The 25202-nt window shown below is 42.0% G+C and overlaps 1 protein-coding gene across 1 annotated transcript; it reads right to left on the bottom strand.

Moving 5' to 3' along the window:
• Positions 1-10970: 10970 nt before the first annotated feature.
• On the bottom strand, positions 10971-19321 carry LOC120043963 (membrane-spanning 4-domains subfamily A member 4A-like). The gene is given in 8 exon segments (XM_038988559.1): positions 10971-11069; positions 16055-16144; positions 17404-17526; positions 17875-18051; positions 18350-18406; positions 18837-18953; positions 19048-19222; positions 19224-19321. Coding segments are annotated over 8 exon segments (936 nt in total).
• Between the last annotated feature and the right edge of the window lie 5881 nt (positions 19322-25202).

The following is a 25202-nucleotide window of genomic DNA, read 5'->3' on the forward strand; positions in this document are numbered from 1 at the left end:
TGGGGCCACAGTGTCTCCTGACCCCTCCTGTCTCAGCCCCCAGTATTTATGCTGCAGTAGTTTATGTGTTGGGGGGCTAGGGTCAGTCTGTTATATCTGGAGTATTTCTCCTGTCTTATCCAGTGTCCTGTGTGAATTTAAGTATGCTCTCTCTAATTCTCTCTTTCTTTCTTTCTCTCTCTCGGAGGACCTGAGCCCTAGGACCATGCCTCAGGACTACCTGGCATGATGACTCCTTGTTGTCCCCAGTCCACCTGGCCGTGCTGCTGCTCCAGTTTCAACTGTTCTGCCTGCGGCTATGGAACCCTGACCTGTTCACTGCGATTACTATTATTTGACCATGCTGGTCATTTATGAACATCTTGGCCATGTTCTGTTATAATCTCCACCCGTCACAGCCAGAAGAGGACTGGCCACCCCTCATAGCCTGGTTCCTCTCTAGGTTTCTTCCTAGGTTTTGGCCTTTCTAGGGAGTTTTTCCTAGCCACCGTGCTTCTACACCTGCATTGCTTGCTGTTTGGGGTTTTAGGCTGGGTTTCTGTACAGCACTTTGATAGATCAGCTGATGTAAGAAGGGCTATAGAAATACATTTGATTTTATTTGATTTGACTAGTGATCCATTTATTAAAGTGGCCAGTCAGAAGTCAGAAGCCTATCAGAAGTTTCTAAAGCCATAACATAATTTTCTGAAAATGTCCAAGCTGTTTAAATGCACAGTCAACTTAGTGTATGTAAACTTCTGACCCACTGGAATTGTGAATACAGTGAATGATATATTATTTAAACTTATTTCAGATCATTGGGGTGCTAGCGTCCCACCTTGAAACAATTTCTAAAGACTGTTGACATCTAGTGGAAGCCATAGGAACTGCAATTTGGGTCCTAATTATTAGACTTTACCATAGAAAAGCATTGAAAGTCCAATGTCCTCAAAAAAAATTATTCCTGGATGGATTGTCCTCGGGGTTTCGCCTGCCAAATCAGTTCTGTTATACTCACAGACATTATTTTAACAGTTTTAGAAACGTTAGAGTGTTTGCTATCATATGCATATCCTAGCTTCTGGGCCTGAGTAACAGGCAGTTTTCTTTGGGCACCTAAGTCATCCAAACTTCCGAATACTGCCCCGTAGCCTTAAAAAGTTAACTTGTCTGTTAACAATTGTTGGAAAAATGTAAATCTCCACAAAGTAGATGTCCTTACCGACTTGCCAAAACTGTAGTTTGTTAACTTCTTTGATATAGGGGGCAGCATTTTCACTTTTGGATGAATTGCATGCCCATAGTGAACTGCCTCCTACTCTGTCCCAAATACTAATATATGGAGATTATTATTACTATTGGTTATAAAACACTATGGAGTTTCTAAAACTGTTTGAATGATGTCTGTGAGTATAACAGAACTCATATGGCAGGCAAAACCCCGAGAAAAAATCCAAACAGGAAGTGAGAATTCTGAGAAGGGTCGATGTTAAAGTCATCGCCTATTCAATTCCCTGTAATATATGGATCTGTTTGCACTTCCTACGCCTTCCACTAGATGTCAACAGTCTGTAGAACGCTGAAGTGGGATGTGGGGCCGGATGGGAGGTGTTTCAGTCACTGGTCTGGCAGATTGCCAGTTCTTGCTCACACGCTTTCCTCATGATATCGCCTTGCGTTCTCCATTACTTATACAGACATGAAGAAATGCTACGGTTGGAACGTTATTGGATATATATGATAACAACATCCTGAAGATTGATTCTCTACTAAGTTTGACCAGTTTATTCGACTTGTAATATAACTTTTTGAAGTTTTCGTCCGACGTTTGCCTGCATCTGCGCGAGCATTTGGACACGTGTACTACACATGCTTGCAAAAGTAGCTAATTGGACATAAGTAATGGACATTATCGAACAAAACAACGATTTGTGGAACTAGGATTCCTGGCAGTGCATTCTGAGGAACATAATCAAAGGTAAGGGAATATTTATGATGTCATTTTGGATTTCTGTTGACTCCAACATGGCGGAGAAATGTTGTTAAATCTGAGCGCTGTCTCAGATTATTGCATGGTGGGCTTTTTACGGAAAGTTTTTTTTAAATCTGACACAGGGGTTGCATTAAGAACAAGTGTATCTTTAATTCTGTGTAAAACATGTATCTTTCATCAAAGTTTATGATGAGTATTTCTGTTATTTGACGTGGCTCTCTGCAATTACTCCGGATATTTTAGAGGCATTTCTGAACATGGCGCCAATGTAAACCGAGATTTGTGGCTATAAATATGCACATTATCGAACAAAACATAAATGTATTGTGTAACATGATGTCCTATGAGTGTCATCTGATGAAGATAATCAAGGTTAGTGATTCATTTTATCTCTATTTCTGCTTTTTGATACTACTATCTTTTGCTGGGAAAATGGCTGTGTTTTTCTGTGGCTATGTACTGAGCTAACATAATTGTTTGTTGTGCTTTCCCCGTAAATCCTTTTTGAAATCAGACATGTTGGCTGGATTCACAACATGTGTAGCTTTAATTTGGTGTCTTTCATGTGTGATTTCATGAAAGATTGATTTTTATAGTAATATATTTGAATTTGGCGCGCTACATTTTTTCTGGATTTTGGTCAAGTGGGACGCTACCGTCCCACGTATCCCAGAGAAGTTAACAAGAATTTTGTGGAGTGGTTGAAAAACGAGTTTTAATGACTCCCATCTAAGTGTATGTAAACTTCCGACTTCAACTGTATATCCCAGTCAATAGCAGAGGGGCCTAAACAGCCACATCTGAAGTTTTCCCTATTACCCTTCAGGGGGATTGAAGACGGGGCTTCATGAAAGAGTGGTACAGTACGCATAAATGGCTGGAATACTCTCAGAGTAAAGACTCTGCCTATTGCTATGCCTGCCGGCACTTCAGTCTCTCCCTCCTCAGGTGATTCAGTGTTTACAACTGAAGAGGGGTTAAAAAATTGGGAAAAAGCAACTTGAAGATGTGGGATTTGTAGGCCATGCCAAATCAGAATCACATACTAATGCTATGTTAGCACGGGCAGAATATGAAAAGTTGACTGCAAGCAAATCCTCTCTCTCAGCCTCCTTAAATGCAGAATATGATAAATTAGTGAGGGAAAATAGAGAGTACATTAAAACTGTTGGAGAAACCCTGCTCCTCACAGCTACGCAAAACATTGCACAGAGAGCACAGGTCAGAATAAAGGAAATGTCCTCTCTATTATGGAACTGCTAGCCATGCATGATCACACAGGCAAAAGAAAATGGACAAGTCATAGAAATGCAACATACCTTGGCTGAAATGGTCCACACCTCGATAATTAGTGACGTTGCACAAAGTGAGGCTTTTAGCATTATGGTCGACGAGACCAAAGACATTAGCCAGAAGGAACACATGTCCTTTGTAATTCGATACTATTACAATGGGTCAATATGTGAACGTTTCCTCACCTTTGAAGCAGCCTGGAAGGTGCAGCACTTTCACAGAAAATTGTCCACATACTGCAGAAGTATGGCCTTGACTACAGAAACTACCTAGTAGGGCAAGCATATGATGATGCCTCTGTCGTGAGTGGAAAGAACACAGGTGTGCAAGCACACATTAAATCAGCAAGTTAGCTTTTTATGTTCACTGCCATGCACATTGCTTAAATGTAGTATTAGTTGACAGTGTGAAATGCATCCCTGAAGCTTATTGTTTCTTTTCTCTTTTGCAGAAACTATGTCTTTGTGTCAGGGACATATGTGCACCAAAGGTGGCTAGAGGTACAGAGGGAGATGTTTCAGGGGCCCCCGAGAGAGTTACAAAAAGCTGATAGAGACACGGTGGGCACGTAGATACAATGCTTGCAAGACAGTGAGGGACAGACTGCCAGCCATCATACGTCTACTGAAAGAAATATCTGAAGAGAGAAATGGGGACAGAGCTGTAGAGGCAAGAGGTATATTAGCCCAAATAGATCTGAAGTGTGTTGGCCTCCTTGTAACATTCACCAACGTTTTTGGTGGGGACAGAGCTGTGCCCACAACTCCACAACAGTCCCCACAACTCCACAACAGTCCCCACAACTCCACAACAGTCCCCACAACTCCACAACAGTCCCCACAACTCAATTTGGGTACAGCTGTTACCCTGGTTGATTATCTTGTTGACACATTGAACAGTTATAGAGCGGGATCTCTCTTTAATGAGATTTGGGACAATACTGTGACCCTTGCCGAGCAATGCAACATTGGTGTAGCACTTCCAGGCTGTCCAGGGCGTCAGGTCACACCAAGCTCTAGGCTTGAAGGGTATTACAGGTCAACACAGATAAGGAGTCATTTCAGGCAGGTTCATTCATTCCAATTGTTGATGTGCTTCTCTCTGAGGTGAAAATAAGATTTTCGAAAGAAAATTGTGCTGTAATGCAAGGGTCCAAAATGAACACCCGCCAAGCACCAAATGCGGGTAGATTTTCTGTTTGTCGAGTAAATCTCAGAATGCTATTCGCCACACTGGCGGGTAAATGTTTGTACCAAAATAGTAATGTAATAAAATATCTGGCATGATGGCTCGGAGGAAATTACTCATGTTTGCCAGCCACAGACCGTTTCTAGCGCTCCTAGTTTTGCGGCACTGTTTGCCGTACGGGACATCAGCTACTCGACATCAAAAAACACACTTGCCATGGGTCTGCTGCTAGCTACTGTTCATTAAATAGCTGTTACGTTGTGACATTTACCTGGAGTAAGCCAACCATTGAAACAAAAAACCCACCACCGAAAAGGAGGACGAATCACTTTTTAAAAAAAATTACGTTTTGTGTGAAATGGAGGTTTGGAGATAAAGGAGTTTCAATAGGCTGGCTACAGTATGATGCTGAGGCTGTGGTGATGAGTTGTTCTGTGTGTCGCCAGTATTCTAAAGATAAAAGCAGAAACAACTCATTTGTCATCGGAAATAAAACAATGAAGCTGGAGAACATTCGTGACCATGAACACAGCAAGTGTCACATTGCCTGTGTGTCTGTGTCCTGGGCTCAGTCGGAGCCTCTCCTCTTGACCCTCTCTGTGACGGAGCTAATGGCAATGTCAGAGCAGACCAGCACGAAGATGAAGATACTGTTTAGGACTGTACATGCCACTGGCAAGAAGGCGAGACTACTTTCTGACTTTGAGTGGATGTGTGAGTAAGTGAAAATGTTGTTACTCTTGTAGCTAGACTAGTACTTTTGTAGCTTGTTTTTCAAGTCCATTTAGCAGACGCGGTTCAGTATTGGAGATTATTTCCTAGCTCTTGATAAACTTTGGTTCACCTCATATAAATATAAAATGATAGGACTACTGATATAACATTCTATTTTAATGTTTGTCTCCAGATGCTGTTTACATTTTAAAGAATTGTGACACAATTGACTTTACCAGCCTTATAGTGTTGATCCTTAAGTAAACAAAAGGTAGAAGGCTAATTTAGCACAATAAACCGCCAGCTATATTGGATAACATAATTTTATATTTAATGGACCCTGGACCCCTTTTACAGCCGGTTCGGAGCCCCGCCGATCCTTCGCGACTGGACTACCGACGTAATATGCCCGAGGGGGTTCTTCAACTGGCTACAACGTCCCCTGAATGAACATCTGCTAGTCGCGGCCCGCTAGCTGTCTAGAGCATATTGGACTGTTAGCTGAAGAGATCCATCTGCCAATATCTTGGGCCACTATACCTATTTTGCCAATTGGACTGGACCCCTTTACTACATGGAACTCTACTAATCCATCACGACTGGTCTGCCGACATAACCGCACGAGGAGGCTCCGCACGAGGAGGCTATAACAGACTTCTTCCGTCGTGACGGCCCTCTAAGGCCCTTCTGCTAGCTTACTAGCCCCGGCCCGCTAGCTGTCTGTAACGCCGTGTCTCTAGCCAGCCTAACTACTCACTGGACCCCTATGATCACTCGGCTACGCATGCCTCTCCCTAATGTCAATAGGCCTTGTCCATTGCTGTTCTGGTTAGTGATTATTGTCTTATTTCACGGTAGAGCCTCTAGCCCTGCTCAATATGCCTTAGCTAACCCTTTAGTTCCACTTCCCACACATGCGGTGACATCACCTGGTTTAAATGATGTTTCTAGAGACAATATCTCTCTCATCATCACTCAATGCCTAGGTTTACCTCCACTGTATTCACATCCTACCATACTTTTGTCTGTACATTATGCCTTGAATCTATTCTAGCGCGCCCAGAAACCTGCTCCTTTTACTCTCTGTTCCGAACGTACTAGACGACCAGTTCTTATAGCCTTTAGCCGTACCCTTATCCTACTCCTCCTCTGTTCCTCTGGTGATGTAGAGGTTAACCCAGGCCCTGCAGCCCCCAGCACCACTCCCATTCCCCAGGCACTCTCATTTGTTGACTTCTTTAACTGTAAAAGCCTTGGTTTCATGCATGTTAACATTAGAAGCCTCCTCCCTAAGTTTGTTTTATTCACTGCTTTAGCACACTCTGCCAACCTGGATGTCCTAGCCGTGTCTGAATCCTGGCTTAGGAAGACCACCAAAAAACCTGAAATTTCCACCTCTAACTATAACATTTTCCAACAAGATAGAACTGCCAAAGGGGGCGGAGTTGCAATCTACTGCAGAGATAGCCTGCTGAGTTATGCCTTACTATCCAGGTCTGTTCCCAAACAATTTGTGCTTCTACTTTTAAAAATCCACCTTTCCAGAAACAAGTCTCTCACCGTTGCCGCTTGCTATAGACCACCCTCTGCCCCAGCTGTGCCCTGGACACCATATGTGAGTTGATTGCCCCCCATCTATCTTCAGAGCTCGTGCTGCTAGGTGACCTAAACTGGGACATGCTTTACACACCATCCTACAATCTAAGCTTGATGCCCTCAATCTCACACAAATTATCAATGAACCTACCAGGTACAACACCAAATCCGTAAACACGGGCACCCTCATAGATATCATCCTAACCAACTTGCCCTCCAAATACACCTCTGCTGTCTTCAACCAAGATCTCAGCGATCACTGCCTCATTGCCTGCATCTGTAATTGGTCTGCGGTCAAACGACCACCGCTCATAACTGTCAAACGCTACCTAAAACACTTCAGTGGGCAGGCCTTTCTAATCGACCTGCCCGGCTATCCTGGAAGGATATTGACCTCATCCCGTCAGTAGAGGATGCCTGGTTATTCGTTAAAAGTGCCTTCCTCACCATCTTAAATAAGCATGCCCATTCAAAAAATGTAGAACCAGGAACAGATATAGCCCTTGGTTCACTCCAGACCTGACTGCCTTTGACCAGCACAAAAACATCCTGTGGCGTTCTGCATTAGCATCGAATAGCCCCCGTGATATGCAACTTTTCAGGGAAGTTAGGAACCAATATACACAGGCAGTTAGGAAAGCTAAGGCTAGCTTTTTCAAGCAGAAATTTGCATCCTGTAGCACCAACTCCAAAACGTTCTGGGACACTAAAGTCCATGGAGAATAAGAACATCTCCTCCCAGCTGCCCACTGCACTGAGGCTAGGAAACAATGTCACCACCGATAAATCCACTATAATTGAGAATTTCAATAAGCATTTTTATACGGCTGGCCATGCTTTCCACTAGGCTACCCCTACCACTGGTCAACAGCCCTGCGCCCCCCACAGCAACTCGCCCAAGCCTCCCCCATTTCTCCAAATCCAGATAGCTGATGTTCTGAAAGAGTTGCAAAATCTGCAATTCGGCTGTTATCCGCTTATGTGGCTTCCTGCATGACACACTAACACACCTGAGCAACCTGTCTGCAGAGGTCCACCATCACCATAGCAGAAGCCCACAGCTCCTTGTGCTCAACACAGGCAGTACTTAAGAGGTACAAAACCAGGTATGTTTATTTAAGCTGCAAGAAGAAAAACTTACCTTCAGAGAATTAAGAGAAAGTATTACGTCAATAAGAGAGGGAGAGAGAGTGAGTGAGAGTGTGTTGTAAAGGAAAATTCTGAAAGGATGGTAAAATGAGCCTTTTATGAACAGAGAAAGGACTCCTACAAATCAGCCGGGTTAGACAATCTGGACCCTCTCTTTCTAAAAGAATCTGCAGAAATTGTTGCAACACCTATTACTAGCCTGTTCAACCTCTCTTTCGTATCATCTGAGATTCCTAAAGATTAGAAAGCTGCTGCGGTCATCACCCTCTTCAAAGGGGGAGACACTCTAGACCCAAACTGCTACAGACCTATATCTATTCTACCCTGCCTTTCTAAGGTCTTCAAAAGCCAAGTTGACAAACAGATCACCGACCATTTCGAATCCCACCGTACCTTCTCCCTATGCAATCTGGTTTCAGAGCTGGTCATGGGTGCACCTCAGCCACGCTCAAGGTCCTAAATGATATCATAACCGCCATCGATAAGAGACAATACTGTGCAGCCGTATTCATCGACCTGGGCAAGGCTTTCGACTCTGTCAATCACCACATTCTTATCGGCAGACTCAACAGCCTTGGTTTCTCAAATGACTGCCTCGCCTGGTTCACCAACTACTTCTCAGACAGAGTTCAGTGTGTCAAATTGGAGGGCCTGTTGTCCGGACCTCTGGCAGTCTCTATGGAGGTGCCACATGGTTCATTTCTCGGGCCGACTCTCTTCTCTGTATACATCAATGATGTCGCTTTTGCTGCAGGTGATGTCGCTTTTGCTGCAGCTTTTGCTGCCCACCCAGCATCACTACTCTGGACGGTTCTGACTTATAATATGTGGACAACTACAAATACCTAGGTGTCTGGTTAGACTGTAAACTCTCCTTCCAGACTCACATCAAGCATCTCCAATCCAAAATTAAATCTAGAATCGGCTTCCTATATCGCAACAAAGCATCCTTCACTCATGCTGCCAAACATATCCTCGTAAAACTGACCATCCTACCGATCTTCGATTTTGGCGATGTCATTTACAAAATAGCCTCCAACACCCTACTCAACAAATTGGATGCAGTCTATCACAGTGCCATCCATTTTGTCACCAAAGCCCCATATAGTACCCACCACTGCGACTTGTACGCTCTCTTTGGCTGGCCCTCGCTTCATACTCGTCGCCAAACCCACTGGCTCCAGGTCATCTACAAGTCTTTGCTAGGTAAAGTCCCACCTTATCTCAGCTCACTGGTCACCATAGCAGCACCCACCCATAGCACGCGCTCCAGCAGGTATATTTCACTGGTCACCCACAAAGCCAATTCCTCCTTTGGCCGCCTTTCCTTCCAGTTCTCTGTTGGCAATGACTGGAACGAATTGCAAAAATCACTGAAGCTGGAGACCCATATCTACCTCACTAATTTTAAGCACCAGCTGTCAGAGCAGCTCACAGATCACTGCACCTGTACATAGCCCATCTGTAAATAGCCCACCCAACTACCTCATCCCCATATTGTTATTTATTTTTTTGCTCCTTTGCACCCCAGTATCTCTACTTGCACATTCATCTTCTGCACATCTTTCACTCCAGTGTTAACGCTAAATTGTAATTATTTTGCCACTATCGCCTATTTATTGCCTTACCTCCCTTATCTTACCTCATTTGCACACACTGTATATAAACTTTTTCTCTATTGTGTTATTGACTGTATGTTTGTTTATTCCATGTGTAACTCTGTGTTGTTGTTTGTGTTGCACTGCTTTGCTTTATCTTGGCCAGGTCGCAGTTGTAAATGAGAACTTGTTGTTAACTTGCCTACCTGGTTAAATAAAAGTGAAATAAAATAACAAAATGTCACTGAGTTTAAGCAGTTCTGCATGCAAGAGTTGGTCAGAATTCGTCCGCAGAGATGAGAGAGACTGATCAACAACTACAGGAAGCATTTTGTTGCAGTCATTGCAGCTAAAGGTGGCACAACCAGTTATTGTGTGTAAGGGGGAATTGGGTGTTGCGTAACTTTGTTAATTAAATATAAAAGTACACTACCGTTCAAAAGTTTGGGATCACTTAGAAATGTCCTTGTTTTTGAAATGAAAAGCAATTTTTTTGTCCATTAAAAACACATCAAATTGATCAACCATGTGTTTCATGGAATTGTATGATCTTTTAAGAAACCAGATCAAAGTATGATGACCAAAGTATGAAAAGAATTTGCCCATTTCTGATTTTCTCTATTTTTGCATATTGTTATACCGAATGTTATCAGATCTTCAACCAAAGTCAACTATTAGATAAAGAGAATCTGAGTTTACAAAAAATAAATATACACCACCGTTCAAAAGTTTGGGGTCACTTAGAAATGTCCTTGTTTTCGAAAGAAAAGCCAATTTTTTTGTCCATTTAAAATAACATCAGAATGATCAGAAATACAGTGTAGACATTTTTAATGTTGTAGATCACCAAAGTAGCTAGAAATGTCAGATTTGTTATGGAATATCTACGTAGGCGTACAAAGGCCCATTATCCGCAACCATCACTCCTGTGTTCCACTGCGATGCAGTGCCCTAGACCACTACGCCACCCAGGAGGCCCCCTAGCATTACTTTAAAGATCAATATTTACCCGAAATATGAATGTCATTAATTACATTGTATAGAAGATAAAAGTGACTTCAAACTAAAAAAAATAATCTGTCAGTTTTATTGTTTCAAGACATTAGGTTAAATATGCATTTGTGTGTTATTAAAAATGATGCATCATATTTTGTCATATAGCAGTGGTTGATTTTAGTTGATAAATCTATTATACTTTTATATCAGAAATGATGATGAAATTATATCAATTAAAGAAAGATAGAAATGACAAAAACATGAAGTTATAAAATCAACCATATAGTAACCTAAACATTATACTGAAACATTGCATTACAATACACTATCAATATTAAACTGTCAAATTATTCAGATCAGTAATGTGGTGCTAACCGTTGCCTGGCTTGGAGCAGAAAAATAGGCCCAGAGAACACAATTTCAACAAGAAAAAGAACAATGTATTCACAGAGGCCCAATTCTCAAGGGATGACGACAGCAGTGTATTGAGGAGGCAGGTGGTTCTGTTGAAACCCTGTACCAATAGCGCCTCCCTCAGGACCCTTTGGGTAGTTCCCAGTCTGTAGAAACAACACAGTACATATATGACCTTAACTACTGTATAGTTATGTTCCAAATGGCACCCTATTCCCAATATATAGTGCTCTACTTATGACCAAAGCCTGCACCATATACCCTGTATAGTATACTGGGCCAAAGTAGTGCACTATATAGGGATTAGGAAGCCGTTTGGGTTGCATCCCGATAGAAATTCTACAATAAAGAGATGTTAACAAAAAAGCAACAGTGCACATGCTCAGTATCTTTAAAATAAACTGATTACTTACTGGGTTGAGCCTGTAGAGTGCCAATAATGCATGATCATCACATCCTTGCAAGGTTATTATATAGTTACGTTTTAAATTACATGTATTTGTTTTCAATGTTTATTTTGAATTTAGTGTCAGTTAGGTTTTCAGAACAATATTGTTCGTTTTAATTTAGTTTACGTTGAATTAACATTTATATTTCGTTATATTATTCATGTTGTATTTTTAGTGTTAGAGACAGAATCAAAGCTAATTTGATTTGATACATGCTTCGTAAACAACAGGTGTAGACTAACAGTGAAATGCTTATTTACGGGTCCTTCCCAGCAATGCAGAGAGAAAAATAGAAAAGGTTTTGAAAAATAATAAAACAAGGAATAAATACACAATGAGTAATGCTAACATGGCTATATACACGGGGTAGCCGTAACCCTGCACAGAGTCGATGTTCAGGGGTACGAGGTAATTGAGGTAGATATGTGCATATAGATAGGGGTAAAGTGGACCAGGCAACACAATAGATAATAAGCAGTAGCAGCAGCGTATGTGAGTCAAAAGAGTTTGTGAAAAAGGGGGTCAATGCAGATAGTTTGGGTAGCTACTTGGTTAACTATTTAGCAGTCTTATAGCTTGGGGGTTGAAGCCGTTCAAGGTCCTGATGGTTCCAGACATGGTGTATCCATACCGCTTGCCATGTGGTAACAGAGAGAATAGTTTATGACCTGGGTGGCTGCAGTCTGAATATGTTTAAGGCCTTCTTCTACCACCGCCTGGTATAGAGGTCCTGCCAGGTCACTGATCTTCTCCTTATAGGCTGTTTCATCGTTGTCAGTGATCAGGCCTACCACCATTGTGTCGTCAGCAAACGTGATGATGGTATTGGAGTTGTGCGTGGCCACACAGTTGTGGGTGAACAGGGAGCACAGGAGGGGACTAAGTACACACCCCTGAGGGGCCCCCGTGTTGAGAGTGAGCATGGCGGATGTGTTGTTCCCTACCCTCACCACCTGGGGCGGCCCGTCTGGAAGTCCAGGATCCAGTTGCAGAGGGAGGTGTTCAGTCCCAGGGACCTGAGATTGTAGTGCACTATGGTGTTGAATAGAGATTGCGGCATCTGTGGATCTGTTGGGACGGGATGCAAATTGGAGTGGGTCCAGGGTGTCTGGGATGATGGTGTTGATTTGAGACATGGCTCGCTTTTCAAAGCATCTCATGGCTACAGATATGAGTGCTAAGGGGCAATAGTCATTTAGACAGGTTAGCTTGGGTTTCGGCGGCTGGGTTTCCCTTTGTAATCCATGATAGTTTGCAAGCCCTGCAGAGCGTAGTAAGATTCAATCAGTCCTGTATTGGTTTGCCTGTTTGATGACTTGAGGTGGTGGTAGCGGGATTTCTTAAAAGCGTCCGGGTTAGTGTCCCGCTCCTTGAAAGTGGTAGCTCTAGCCTTTAGCTCAGTATGGATGTTGCCTGTAATCCATGGCTTCTGGTTGGTATATGTACGTACAGTCACTGTGGGGACAACGTTGTCAATGCACTTATTAATGAAGCCGGTAACTGATGTGATTAACATTGAGAATTTCGATGAATTCCGGAACATATTCCAGTCTGTGCTAGCAAAATCGTCTTGTAGCTTAGCATCCGCTTCATCGGACTACTTTCGTATTAAGCTCTTCACTGGTACTTCCTGTTTTGAGTTTTTGCTTGTAAGCAGGAATCAGAAGGATAGAGTTATGGTCAGATATAGAACAGAGGTTAGGGGCGGTTTATTTGCTTGTCAACATAGTCTTGTCAGGATGCCGGCTCGTTTGGCTTCTCTTGTGCCGTCACTTCCTCTTGAGTCCCGGGGCCTGGTCTGGAGTAAGCAGAACGTTCAGAGCTGCCGACCTCTTTGAAGTAGAAATTGCCATCCAATTCGAGGTTAGTGATCTATGATCTGATTTCCAGAAGCTGTTTTTGGTCATAGGAAATGACAGAGACATTATGTACAGCAAAAGTTACCATCAATGTAAAAAAATAAAACACAATAATAGCAGAATTGGTCAGTAGCCCGTAAATTGTTTGCTATCCACTGCAGTGCCATCTGGTACCCAGAAAGCATGGGAGGATAGGAGCCATTTGGATTGTATAGTTTGAGTGCTTTTTGGGATATCACTTCTTGCAAACGGGGAGAAGTAACACATAATGTGATGGGTCAGGTCATAGGTTTGGTTAGCCCTTTTGGGCTCCCGAGTGGCACAGCGGTCTAAGGCACTGCATCTCAGTGTTAGACTACAGACACCCTGGTTCGAATCCAGCTGTATCACAACTGGCCGTGATTGGGAGTCCCATAGGGCGGCGCACAATCGGCCCAGCGTTGGCTGGTGTAGGCCGTCCATTGTAAATAAGAATTTGTTCTTAACTGACTTGCCTAGTTAAATAAAGGTTAAATAAATGTAAAAAAAACATTTCTGTACATTGGAGTCATTCCATGTCCCTTTTGAATAGCTGAGGTGATTTGGTCAAGTGTAAAATGCTCCATCTACAAACAATTGATTCTTGATTGCGATGTGGTTTTGGGTACCATGAACACTCAGTTAAATTGTCATCCAAAAATAACCGTAGAAATACAAAAAGATACACTTACTGTTTTCTGTTTTACCACACATTTCCACTGAGGTTTTTTGTATAACACAAATTGTAAACCCCAATGTGCTGTCATTGCAATTTTATTTTAAGAAACCTGTTGCACTTAATATTCCAGAGTTACAGTTACTTGGTGATTTTGTTGTCATTACTCAGAACTGGACCCTGTAGTGGGACCAGATTTGAGTTATGTCAACTTGAAAATTCTGAGTAAACCCCCCCCACTAAGCCTTCCCAGTGTGCCTTTTCCAGTGAATTGTAGAGTTACCACCCATAACTGTATTTGTTAGTGACAGAGATGTGGTTGTTACATTTTTCACTTTCACTCTGTAGCCTTCACCTGTGAGTTGCTAGGCAAATGTTATCATTATATTTCAAATTCATGAAAACACACGAGGCCTTATTTTGAGGCCTATCTTTACCCTATTTCAGTGGCCTGAAATGCATGGTTTACAGACCACATGAGGCCTGCAAGTAAGGTTGCAAATTTCCAGTAACATTCTCAAATTGCAACAGATTTCTGGAAAACCTGGGAAATTTACCAGAAATTTGCCACCCTACCAGCTAATCAGATTATGCTGGCTTGCAATGTGATGTTACAGAGTTACAATATCCAACAGTTTAACATTTTAATCACCAGCAACCTGAATGAATAACAACTGCCAGGGTTAGGAGACAACCTAAGCCATTTAATAAACTAGAACAACCATTTCAGTAATGGAAGCAAAAAATCTAACTAAATGATTGGATTAGTTTAGAAAATATGTTATGTTATTTATCTTTGTGTAGCACAAGATGAATCAATCAAGGTACATGCATTTTTTTATTTTATTCCTCCCCCAAAAATCTACATGCAGTAGAGCATGCTGGGGGATAAAATCACAACTTAAAAAAGTAGAGTTGTGTGACTTCTCATTTAGTTGAGTCAGTATCACATTAATATTTTAATAATAATTTAAGGACCGACGCTGGAGTCGAGAAGCAGGTACGAGAAGCAGGTACGGGGTGTCAAACATTTAATGAGGAACAGACAAGGAACAAGACAGGAACAGCGTCAGCACATAGTTAACAAAACGACATACAAACATTCATGTGAAAACGGGAAACAGAGCTGGGGGACAGACAGATATAGGGAAGGAAATAACAAAGGTGAAAGGTTTCTTTCTTTCCTTCCGAGTTTCCATTAGCTCAGGAAGTGCAATGCAAAACACCTCCGTGGGAATCTGTGTTAAAACAGCGCAGAGTAAGTGTGTCTTTTGTATTTGTAAAATCATTTTGGGGTGATATGAAAGTAGAATTTTCCAAAACCGTATTGCACGCAGTGATTATTAACGGTTAGACAGAGCATCGGGAAAGTTTAACATGTTGGCCTTGCTGTGGTTAACTGTTCAAATTAGAACCCTATGGCTGTATCGGCTTGGGTTCTCAAGAGCTATGGTTAGGTTCAAATTATAAAGTCACAAATGGCAAAAATCACCAGGGACTAATCGTTTAGTTGAAAATTGTTGTGTTTTAGTAACTTTGATTAGCAGATGGTTCTGTTTGACTGTTTTTAAGGTGATGGAAAAGTGTTCTAATGATGTATATAAACCCTGGATTGTATTAGCCATTGAGAGCTTTGAAGTTTAGCTCACATAATACAATGTGAAAGTATGCATTAAGGTGTCTGTAATAGAATAAACATGTCAAAAACAAATGTAGACATTAATAAAAGCATTTCGATAGATTACATAATCTTATTTACATTGGAGGAGAAAAGCCAAGATGGCTGTGCGGTGGCTTCAATACAGCAACCCCTGTCAGTCATACAGGGTTTATACACACTGGTTCTATCACGTGCAACGACGTCAACCATTTTAATTGGACGATGCTTAAACTTCAACTCAAACGTTTTCTAATGATCGCAAGTACGGACCCACAGAATTTCATACAGTGACCAATGTTTTGGTGATTACACATTTTGAAATGAAAGTTCTCGCAGTGGAAATGTAAAAAATGACCCCAGAAACTCAGTAACTACGACACTGGGGAGATCTTTTTAATTCAAATTTTAGATAACGAGCAGCCTATTTGATATGTCGACCCTGCAGTTCAACCTCCAAAAGATGTCATACCTCGTAGTTGTTCTGAGGAGGGTAAGGTGCGTTGCTTGGAGTCATGCTGCCATGAGGTACCGGTATTTGATTCCCAATGATGAACACTTGCTAAAAGACAGACATGTCAATTTTAAGTCCATTTCTAGTAATTCATTATGAAATATACAGGTGTCATGACCGCTCAGTGCTCTTACAGTTACCAGAACATACGTATGTGGACACCCCTTCAAATTAGTGGATTCGGCTATTTCAGCCATACCCGTTGCTGTCAGGTGTATAACATCGAGCACACAGCCATGCAATCTCCATAGACAAACATTGGCAGTAAAATGGCCTTACTGAAGAGCTCAGTAACTTTCAACGTGGCACCGTCATAGGATGCCATCTTTTCAACAAGTCTGTTCATCAAATTTCTGATTTGATTTCGGTAGAAACTGTAAGCTCTCTCACCATCCACACACACCATACGTTCAAACACCTGTGTCTTTATAGATCACCTGATGTGTGTTTACCACCATTTGTCTTCCCCTAGTGGTCGGGAGTGTAATTGCCTAAAAAATACCATAATATAAGATACGCCCAAATTGGCTCTTACACTGGGTAAAGTTCATGATGCACTTGACCTTAACAAGGGGCCCAGGACCAGTGGAAGAAAATTAGCCCAATAACATCAAAGATCCACCACCATATTTTACAGTAGGTATGGTGTTATTTTCTGCTCTTGCGTTCTCATTTCGATGCCAAACTCACCACTGGCGTGTTTGGTAAATAAGCTATTTTCATGTCATCCAACAAATGTAAACGCCTGGAGTTTGCTAAACGGCATTGGCACTTGGATTGAACCCTGTGATTTGATCAGATGACATGAACATAGAGCACTTTCGCCACACACACCAGTGGTGGGTTTGGTGTTGAAATAAGAATACATTAAGCAGAAAGAAAAAAACATAAAATAAGTGCAGACGAAGGATGTCAATGATCTGGAAGGATTCTGTATGGATGAATGGTCTAAGATCCCTCCCAATGGGGTCTCCAAATCATAAAACATTTTAGAAAAAGTGTCAGTGCTGTTATCCTTGCACAGTGAGGTATTGAAAACAGGGGTGTCATTAATATTGACCCATACCTGTTAGAAATAAAAAAAAATACTACTTGTTAAGCAAAAACACTTTCTCTGAGCAATTGTATTAATACACATTTTTGGGCACATACGATGCATCTCAGTATTGTATTATTTATTTTAAACAGTCATTTTTGCTCATTTTTATCAAGGGTGTCAATAATTTCGGACCACACTGTATATGGAACTAGATTTCTGTCTAAATGTTGGACAACATTTTGACAGAAATCTATGTCCAAAGACTCACCTCAGGGGTGGAACGGCAGCACAGGCAGACAGCTCTGCTGGCGAATGACGAGACACAGATGGACACTATAAACTCCAGCAAGGAGAAAACAGCCAAAACACCTGATATTCCCTGGGACCTGACCTATAGACAGAGAGGAACAGGAAACAGCAGTTAACTAGACTACACCTCCATTTTGGAGCAATTATGTACAATTAAACTTTGACTCCTGTTTCACTGTGGGCTAACAAGAAGTATAAGTAATAGCATCTATATAGCATAGCATCTATATAGCAACTCAATAGCATCTAATTCACTATTGCTTGCATGTTCGAGATATCACATATCTGTTCCAAATGGAGTATAATTTAAACGAATAAAAAACATTAAACAGTACGTACATTAGTCTAGTAATACGATTATAGATGATAAATACCCCTTTACCGATTTACAAATATCTCCTGACCAAAGGAATAAGCATTTGGTATATACCCGATACTGTTGACAGACAGAGGACGTAGGGTAGTAGACATAGGATGGAGGGTCGTATGAAGGATTGCCTGGATAGTGACAGTAGTAGTAGTACAAGAGGATGTCTAAAGAATGCAAAATGGTGCCAGTAAGAGCAGTAACAGTGGCGACAACATTCATTCCAAGGGAGCCTTTTACCTAAGGGACAGAGAGCAGAAAGAAAACATGGGAATGAATGATTGGTTGTGAAGAATGAAATGCAATATAAAATACAGTGTGTTGACAATCATTATTGCAAGTCTTTATTAAAGGGGCAATTCGCAGTTGCTGAATCGTCAGTGCCCACCCCACTGCTTGTGTTGTGGGAGGAAAACAAACAGGTTGAATGAAAACATGAGTGCCTATATGTGAAGTAGATTCTATGTTTTTAAAATAGAGTGGAACTTTATAAATCAAAAGCCTAAACTTTATTGAGGCAAAAATAGTTGATACTGACCAGACATTTGTTCAGTTTGTTGTCAGCAGCAACAGTTAGAGAGCCTGCAACTACATACTGAGAAGGAACAGGGAAGAGATTATACAAGCCTACATACAAAATGGCACCCTATTCTCTACATAGTACACTACAAAAGTAGTGCACTATATAGGGAGTAGGGTACCATGTGGGACAAAAATATTTCTACAGTATGACCAAAATTCAAATTCAAGTTGAATTCCTCCCACATAGAAGTCAACAGAAACTGAAATGCATGAGTGTATGAATGGCACAGGCCTAGCCAAATATATATACATTGATAAAAGTAATTTGTTAAGTCATTCATTATACATTAAAGATTTTATATATATTTTTTAATTGCACATACTGTATTGTTTTTAATGCATTTCTTTTCAAAATATGACGATTCAATTATTAGGATGTTTTGTTTGCATCACGACAGACAGGAAATGTAAGAAATTATTATTAGACAGAGCAGCTCACTCACAATGATAGATCCCCAGACAAATATTCCACTAAATACTCCAATATTGTCTACTTGTGGTCCGGCAGTCATCACGATTCCTGTCAACAGCATCATCAAACCAATCATGATCTGTATGGTCTGTGAGAGAAAAACAAAGCAGAAAATTCATTTTTCTCTTCGTTCAACCAAAATGAAAAATAATTTTCAAATGATGTAAAACATAAATTCTTACTCCCAGAGCTTTTGGATGCCCTGACCGGAAACTTCCCAGCACTGAAGAGACCGTCTGTCCCAGACAGTGAGGAGCAGATGCGACCCCTGCGACCCCCATCCCGTTCCCATAGGGGTAGACATGGGTGAATACCACCGCCTCGTTAGTGGTGGTTGTTTGAGAGCTGGACATCTTCAGAGGACAGAAGGATGTTTGTAGTACAGTAAGAGGTGATATGGCTGGTCAGCGGTGTTTTGTTGAGCCTCCTGCAAAGTTTGTACTCTACCTGGGACATACAGATAATAATTTACCAGGAAATGTAATGCACAATAGGTGTGTGCGTCAGCCACTAATCCAACTTTGAACACTCCCCATTTAAATATGGGTGGGTGGTAGGCTGTGTGTGTCTGTGGTTACTGTATCATCTGTTTAGTTGACTAACTTCCTCATGGCTGAGCGACCTTTAGTTCATTCTTTATTGTCATAACTTCCCATCTTGGGCTTGAAGTTCCTTGCCTATAGAATACAGGCTATAAAAGAAACTCATACACTTCCATGAAAGTTGCATAAGTTTCTATTTCATGCTACATAGCATGGAAGTGTACACATTTATTGTGTTCCGTATAAGTAACCATCTTCAAGGTGTAGTATAATAAAGTAATTTAACCAAATACTTTGCCCCTCTGCGGGGAGACATCCTGAATTAAAGAAGTAGGTGAAAGAACCGGAACTGTTTATTAGTGATTGTTGGTGAATGGACATTAGATAATCATGACAAACAAAAAAGAGCTTAGTAAAGTGGAGTGTAACGGCAGCCTTCCCTCTCTTCACGAGAAGAGAGGGTGTAACAGGGATCGGACCAACACGCAGCGTAGCCAGTGCTCAACATGTTTAATAAAACGATAAACAGTGAAGACTTAACACGATACAAAATAACAAATGTGGCAAACCGATACAGCCCTATCTGGTGCAGAGAAAACACAAAGACAGGAAACAACCACCCACAAACCCCAACACAAAACAAGCCACCTATATATGATTCCCAATCAGAGACAACACAAAACACCTGCCTCTGATTGAGAACCATATTAGGCCAAACATAGAAACAGACAAACTAGAAACACAACATAGAATGCCCACCCAGCTCACGTCCTGACCAACACTAAAACAAGCAAAACACACAAGAACTATGGTCAGAACGTGACAGTACCTCCCTCCTGAGGTGTGGACACCGAACGCACCCCCTAAAACTCCAGGGGAGGGTCTGGGTGGGCATCTGTCCGCGGTGGCGGCTCCGGCGCTGGACGAGGACACCACTCCACCATTGTCTTTGTCCCCCTCCTTTGAGTGGCGACCCTCGCCACCGACCTTGGCCTAGGAACCCTCCCATCAGACTGAGGAGACAGCTCCGAACCGAGAGGTAGCTCCGGACCGAGAGGTAGCTCCGGACCGAATGGCAGCTCCGGACCGAATGGCAGCTCCGGACCGAATGGCAGCTCATGACCGGAGGGCAGCTCCGGACCGGAGGGCAGCTCATGACCGGAGGGCGGCTCATGACCGGAGGGCGGCTCATGACCGGCGGGCGGCTCATGACTGGCGGGTGGCTCTGGCGGCTCATGACTGACTGCCGGCTTTGGCGGCTCCTGACTGGCTGGCGGCTCTGGCGGCTCCTGACTGGCTGGCGGCTCCTGACTGGCTGGCGGCTCTGGCGGCTCTTGACTGGCTGGCGGCTCAGACGGCGCTGGGCAGGCAGGCAGGCAGCTCAGACCAGTGCTCAACATGTTTAATAAAACGATAAACATTGAACACTTAACACGATACAAAATAACAAATGTGGCAAACCGATACAGCCCTATCTGGTGCAGAGAAAACACAAAGACAGGAAACAACCACCCACAAACCCCAACACAAAACAAGCCACCTACATATGATTCCCAATCAGAGACAACACAAAACACCTGCCTCTGATTGAGAACCATATTAGGCCAAACATAGAAACAGACAAACTAGAAACACAACATAGAATGCCCACCCAGCTCACGTCCTGACCAACACTCAAACAAGCAAAACACACAAGAACTATGGTCAGAACGTGACATGGAGTGTATATAAATCCTGAGATATCATGTAAACATAAGCTTATGTCTATCTTGCACCTCTCTCTCTCTCTTCTCCCCACTCTCTCCCTCATCTTCCTCTCTCCTATTCTTCCCTCTCATCCTCTCCTCCCCTCTCTTCCTGTCTCTTCCTCTCCTCTTGTCTCTTCCTCTCCTCTTTCTTCCAAGGTTTTTATAGTTTTGTGTTTTAAAAGTTGTAAAAACATCTCAAGGATGATCAATGGAAACAGGATGCACCTGAGCTCAATTTCGAGTCTCATTGAAAAGGGTCTGAGTACTTAAGTAAATAAGGTATATCTGTTTTATATTTGTAATAAATTAGCAAAAATGTCTAAAAAACAGTTTTCAATTTGTCATTATGGGGTATTGTTTGTAGATTGATGAGGAAAAAAATATTTAATCAATTTTAGAATAAGGATGTAACAAAATGTGTAAAAAGTGAAGGAGTCTGAATACTTTCCAAATGCACTGTATCTGGTCTAAAAAGGAAGGAAAATACAATCACGAGTATCAACTTTTGTAGACAATATACTGACGCACAAACAGTGCATTGCGCAAACAAAACAACCCTCACAATTTCAACTGGAATTACTTGGGTCTATTGCTGAACTTTTTGTTGAAAACAAATATTTGATTGCGAAGAGACTGTCACTGGCAAACATGGTTACAGACCCAACAACATTATATAGTATCTCCTCCTCATCAAGAAAAGCACATCAGCTAATTATAATACACAAAGTAAGCAAAACAATGAAATCATTCCAACATTGCCTAAAATGATGAATAAGATATTAATGACATAGACCTATATAAGCTATATAACAATTGAGATGTACAAACTATTGCATAAGGGAACGATGAGCGGATAACAGGCAAGCCGTATGTCACGTTCTGACCATAGTTCTTGTGTGTTTTGCTTGTTTTAGTGTTGGTCAGGACGTGAGCTGGGTGGGCATTCTATGTTGTGTGTCTAGTTTGTCTGTTTCTATGTTTGGCCTAATATGGTTCCCAATCAGAAGCCGGTGTTTTGTGTTGTCTCTGATTGGGAATCATATATAGGTGGCTTGTGTTGTGTTGGGATTTTGTGGGTGGTTGTTTCCTGTCTTTGTGTTTTCTCTGCACCAGATAGGGCTGTATCGGTTTGCCACATTTGTATTTGTAAGTGTTCACGTTTATTTCGTCTTAATTAAATATGTTGAGCACAAACTACGCTGCGTCTTGGTCCGATCCCTGCTACACCTCCTCTTCAGACGAAGAGGAGGAAGGCTGCCGTTACACCGTAATTTTGTTTAAGACGTTAATGAGTGAGTTGTCGATATACTGTAACTATTTGTTCAGCACTTTTTAAATGTACAACGACAGATTTCAGAACATGGGTCGTTCTTACATTATTCTCCCTGTATACCAAGTCAGAACTGTAGGACAAATAACGGGGGCATATAAGCAGACAATGAAAGCTCTTACAATATTCAATAGATGACATTTCTCGAAAACAGGCTACAGGTTACATGTGCACCACCTAGTCAGAACAGTAGGCTAAGTCCTGAGGGGGAGAGGGACCAAATTCTAAGGGTGAGACACATGGGCTACTAACAGCTTACTACACAACATACACTTACTATTACTTTCTTAGCTACAGTATACATATCTTCCCTGCATATTACAATACATTTTTGGACTCATCTTGTTGTGCTGTGCTCACTTGAAAAGGAAGATGACACGGAGGTCCTTCTTGTGGGAAAATGTTGTCAAAGTCTGTCATTCTCTGGATTAGTGGTGCTTTCAAGACAACTGGGAACTCTGAAAAAAACAAGGTCGAATCATGATGACGTCAGTGATCTTCAGCTCATAGCTCTAGAAAAGGGCCCGAGTTCCGGATTTACAATTCAAATCAAAAATCAAATCAAATGTATTGGTCACATACACATGGTTAGCAGATGTTATTGTGAGTGTAGCGAAATGCTTGTGCTTCTAGTTCCGACCGTGCAGCAATATCTAACAAGTAATATCTAACAATTCCACAACAAATACCTAAAACACAAATCTAAGAAAAGGAATGGACTAAGAATATATACATATACAGTATGGATGAGCAATGTCAGAGTGCACAGGCTAAGATGCAATAGACCGTATAGAATACAGTATATACATATTAGATGAGTAATGTAAGATGTAAACATTTTAAAGTGGCATTATTTAAGTGACTAGTGTTCCATTTATTAAAGTGGCCAATGATTTCAAGTCTGTATGTAGGCAGCAGCCTCTCTGTGCTAGTGATGGCTGATTAACAGTCCTTGCGATAGAAGCTGTTTCAGTCTCTCGGTCCCAGCTTTGATGCACCTGTACTGACCTCGCCTTCTGGATGGTACTGGGGTGAACAGGCAGTGGCTCGGATGTGTCACGGCAGCCTTCCCTCTCTTCACTAAAAGAGGGGGTGAAACAGGGATCGGACCAACACGCAGCGTAGCCAGTGCTCAACATGTTTAATTAAACAAAAAACAGTGAACACTTACAACGAACAAAAAATAAGTGTGGCAAACCGAAACAGTCCTATCTGGTGCAGAACACAAACACAGAGACAGGAAACAACCACCCACAATCCCCAACACAAAACAAGCCACCTATATATGATTCTCAATCAGGGACAACGATTGACAGCTGTCTCTGATTGAGAACCATATTAGGCTGGACACAGAAACAGACAAACTAGACACACAACATAGAATTCCCACCCAGCTCACGTCCTGACCAACACTAAACAAGCAAAACACATAAGAACTATGGTCAGAACGTGACAGGATGGTTGTTGTTATTGATAATCTTTTTGGCCTTCTTGTGACATCGGGTGCTGTAGGTGTCCTGGAGGGCTGTTTGTGAGGGTTTTAATTGACAAGCCAAATTTATTCAGCTTCCTGAGGTTCCCTCTGCTGTTTCCTGAAGTCTACGATTATCTCCATTGTTTTGTTGACGTTGAGTGAGAAGTTATATTCCTTACACCACAATCCGAGAGCCCTCACCTCCTCCCTGCAGGCTGTCTCGTCGTTGTTGGTCTGCAAACTTGATGATGGCCACGCAGTTATGGGTGAACAGGGAGTACAGGAGTGGGCTGAGCACGCACCCTTGTGTGGCCCTGGTGTTGAGGACGACTGACCACCTGGGTGCGGCCCGTCGGGAAGTCCAGGACCCAATTGCACAGGGCGGGGTTGAGACCCAGGGCCTCAAGCGTAATGATGAGCTTGGGGCGTACTATGGTGTTGAATGCTGAGCTATAGTCAATGAACAGCATTCTTACATAGGTTATCCTCTTGTCCAGATGGGATAGGCCAGTGTGCAGTGTGATGGCGATTACATTGTCTGTGGACCTATTGAGGCAGTAAGCAAATTGAAGTGGGTCTAGGGTGACAGGTAAGGTGGAGGTGAAATGATACTTGACTAGTCTCTCAAAGCAGTGAGTGCTACGGGGCGATAGTCATTTAGTTCAGTTACCATTGCATTCTTGGGTACAGAAACAATGGTGGCCATATTGAAGCATGTGGGGACAGCAGACTGGGATAGGGAGGGATTGAATATGTCTGTAAACACACCAGTCAGCTGGTCTGCGAATGCTCTGAGGATGCAGCTAGGGATGCCACCTGGGCCGGCAGCCTTGAGAGGGTTAACAAGTTTAAATGTCTAATTCTAATTAATTAAAAAGAATAATTCAACTTAATTGTGTTAATTTATTATGTGTCTGAGATTGTTTTAAATGGTATCTGTGAAAGACAAACAATTTAGTGTACATTTTGTTTACTTTCTGCTCACTTTATTGCATTAGTGAGCCCTCAAATGATACTTTAGCCTAATTTGCTACATAGGTCATCTGCCTTTTTTGCAATTATTTTGCATTGGACAAAAGATGTAACCCACAAATGTTGGCTTAGGTTTTTTAGCCAATCTAACAACGTCTTACTATATTTAAATTATTTGATTTGATTTCAACTAACTTGTTTTAATTCAATTAAGTTACGTCAGCCATGGAGAAGGAGAGCCCACAGTCCTTGGTTGTGGCTGCGTCGGTGG

The sequence above is a fragment of the Salvelinus namaycush genome, chromosome 3, assembly GCF_016432855.1.
Source record: "Salvelinus namaycush isolate Seneca chromosome 3, SaNama_1.0, whole genome shotgun sequence".
In the NCBI taxonomy this organism is placed as follows: domain Eukaryota; kingdom Metazoa; phylum Chordata; class Actinopteri; order Salmoniformes; family Salmonidae; genus Salvelinus; species Salvelinus namaycush.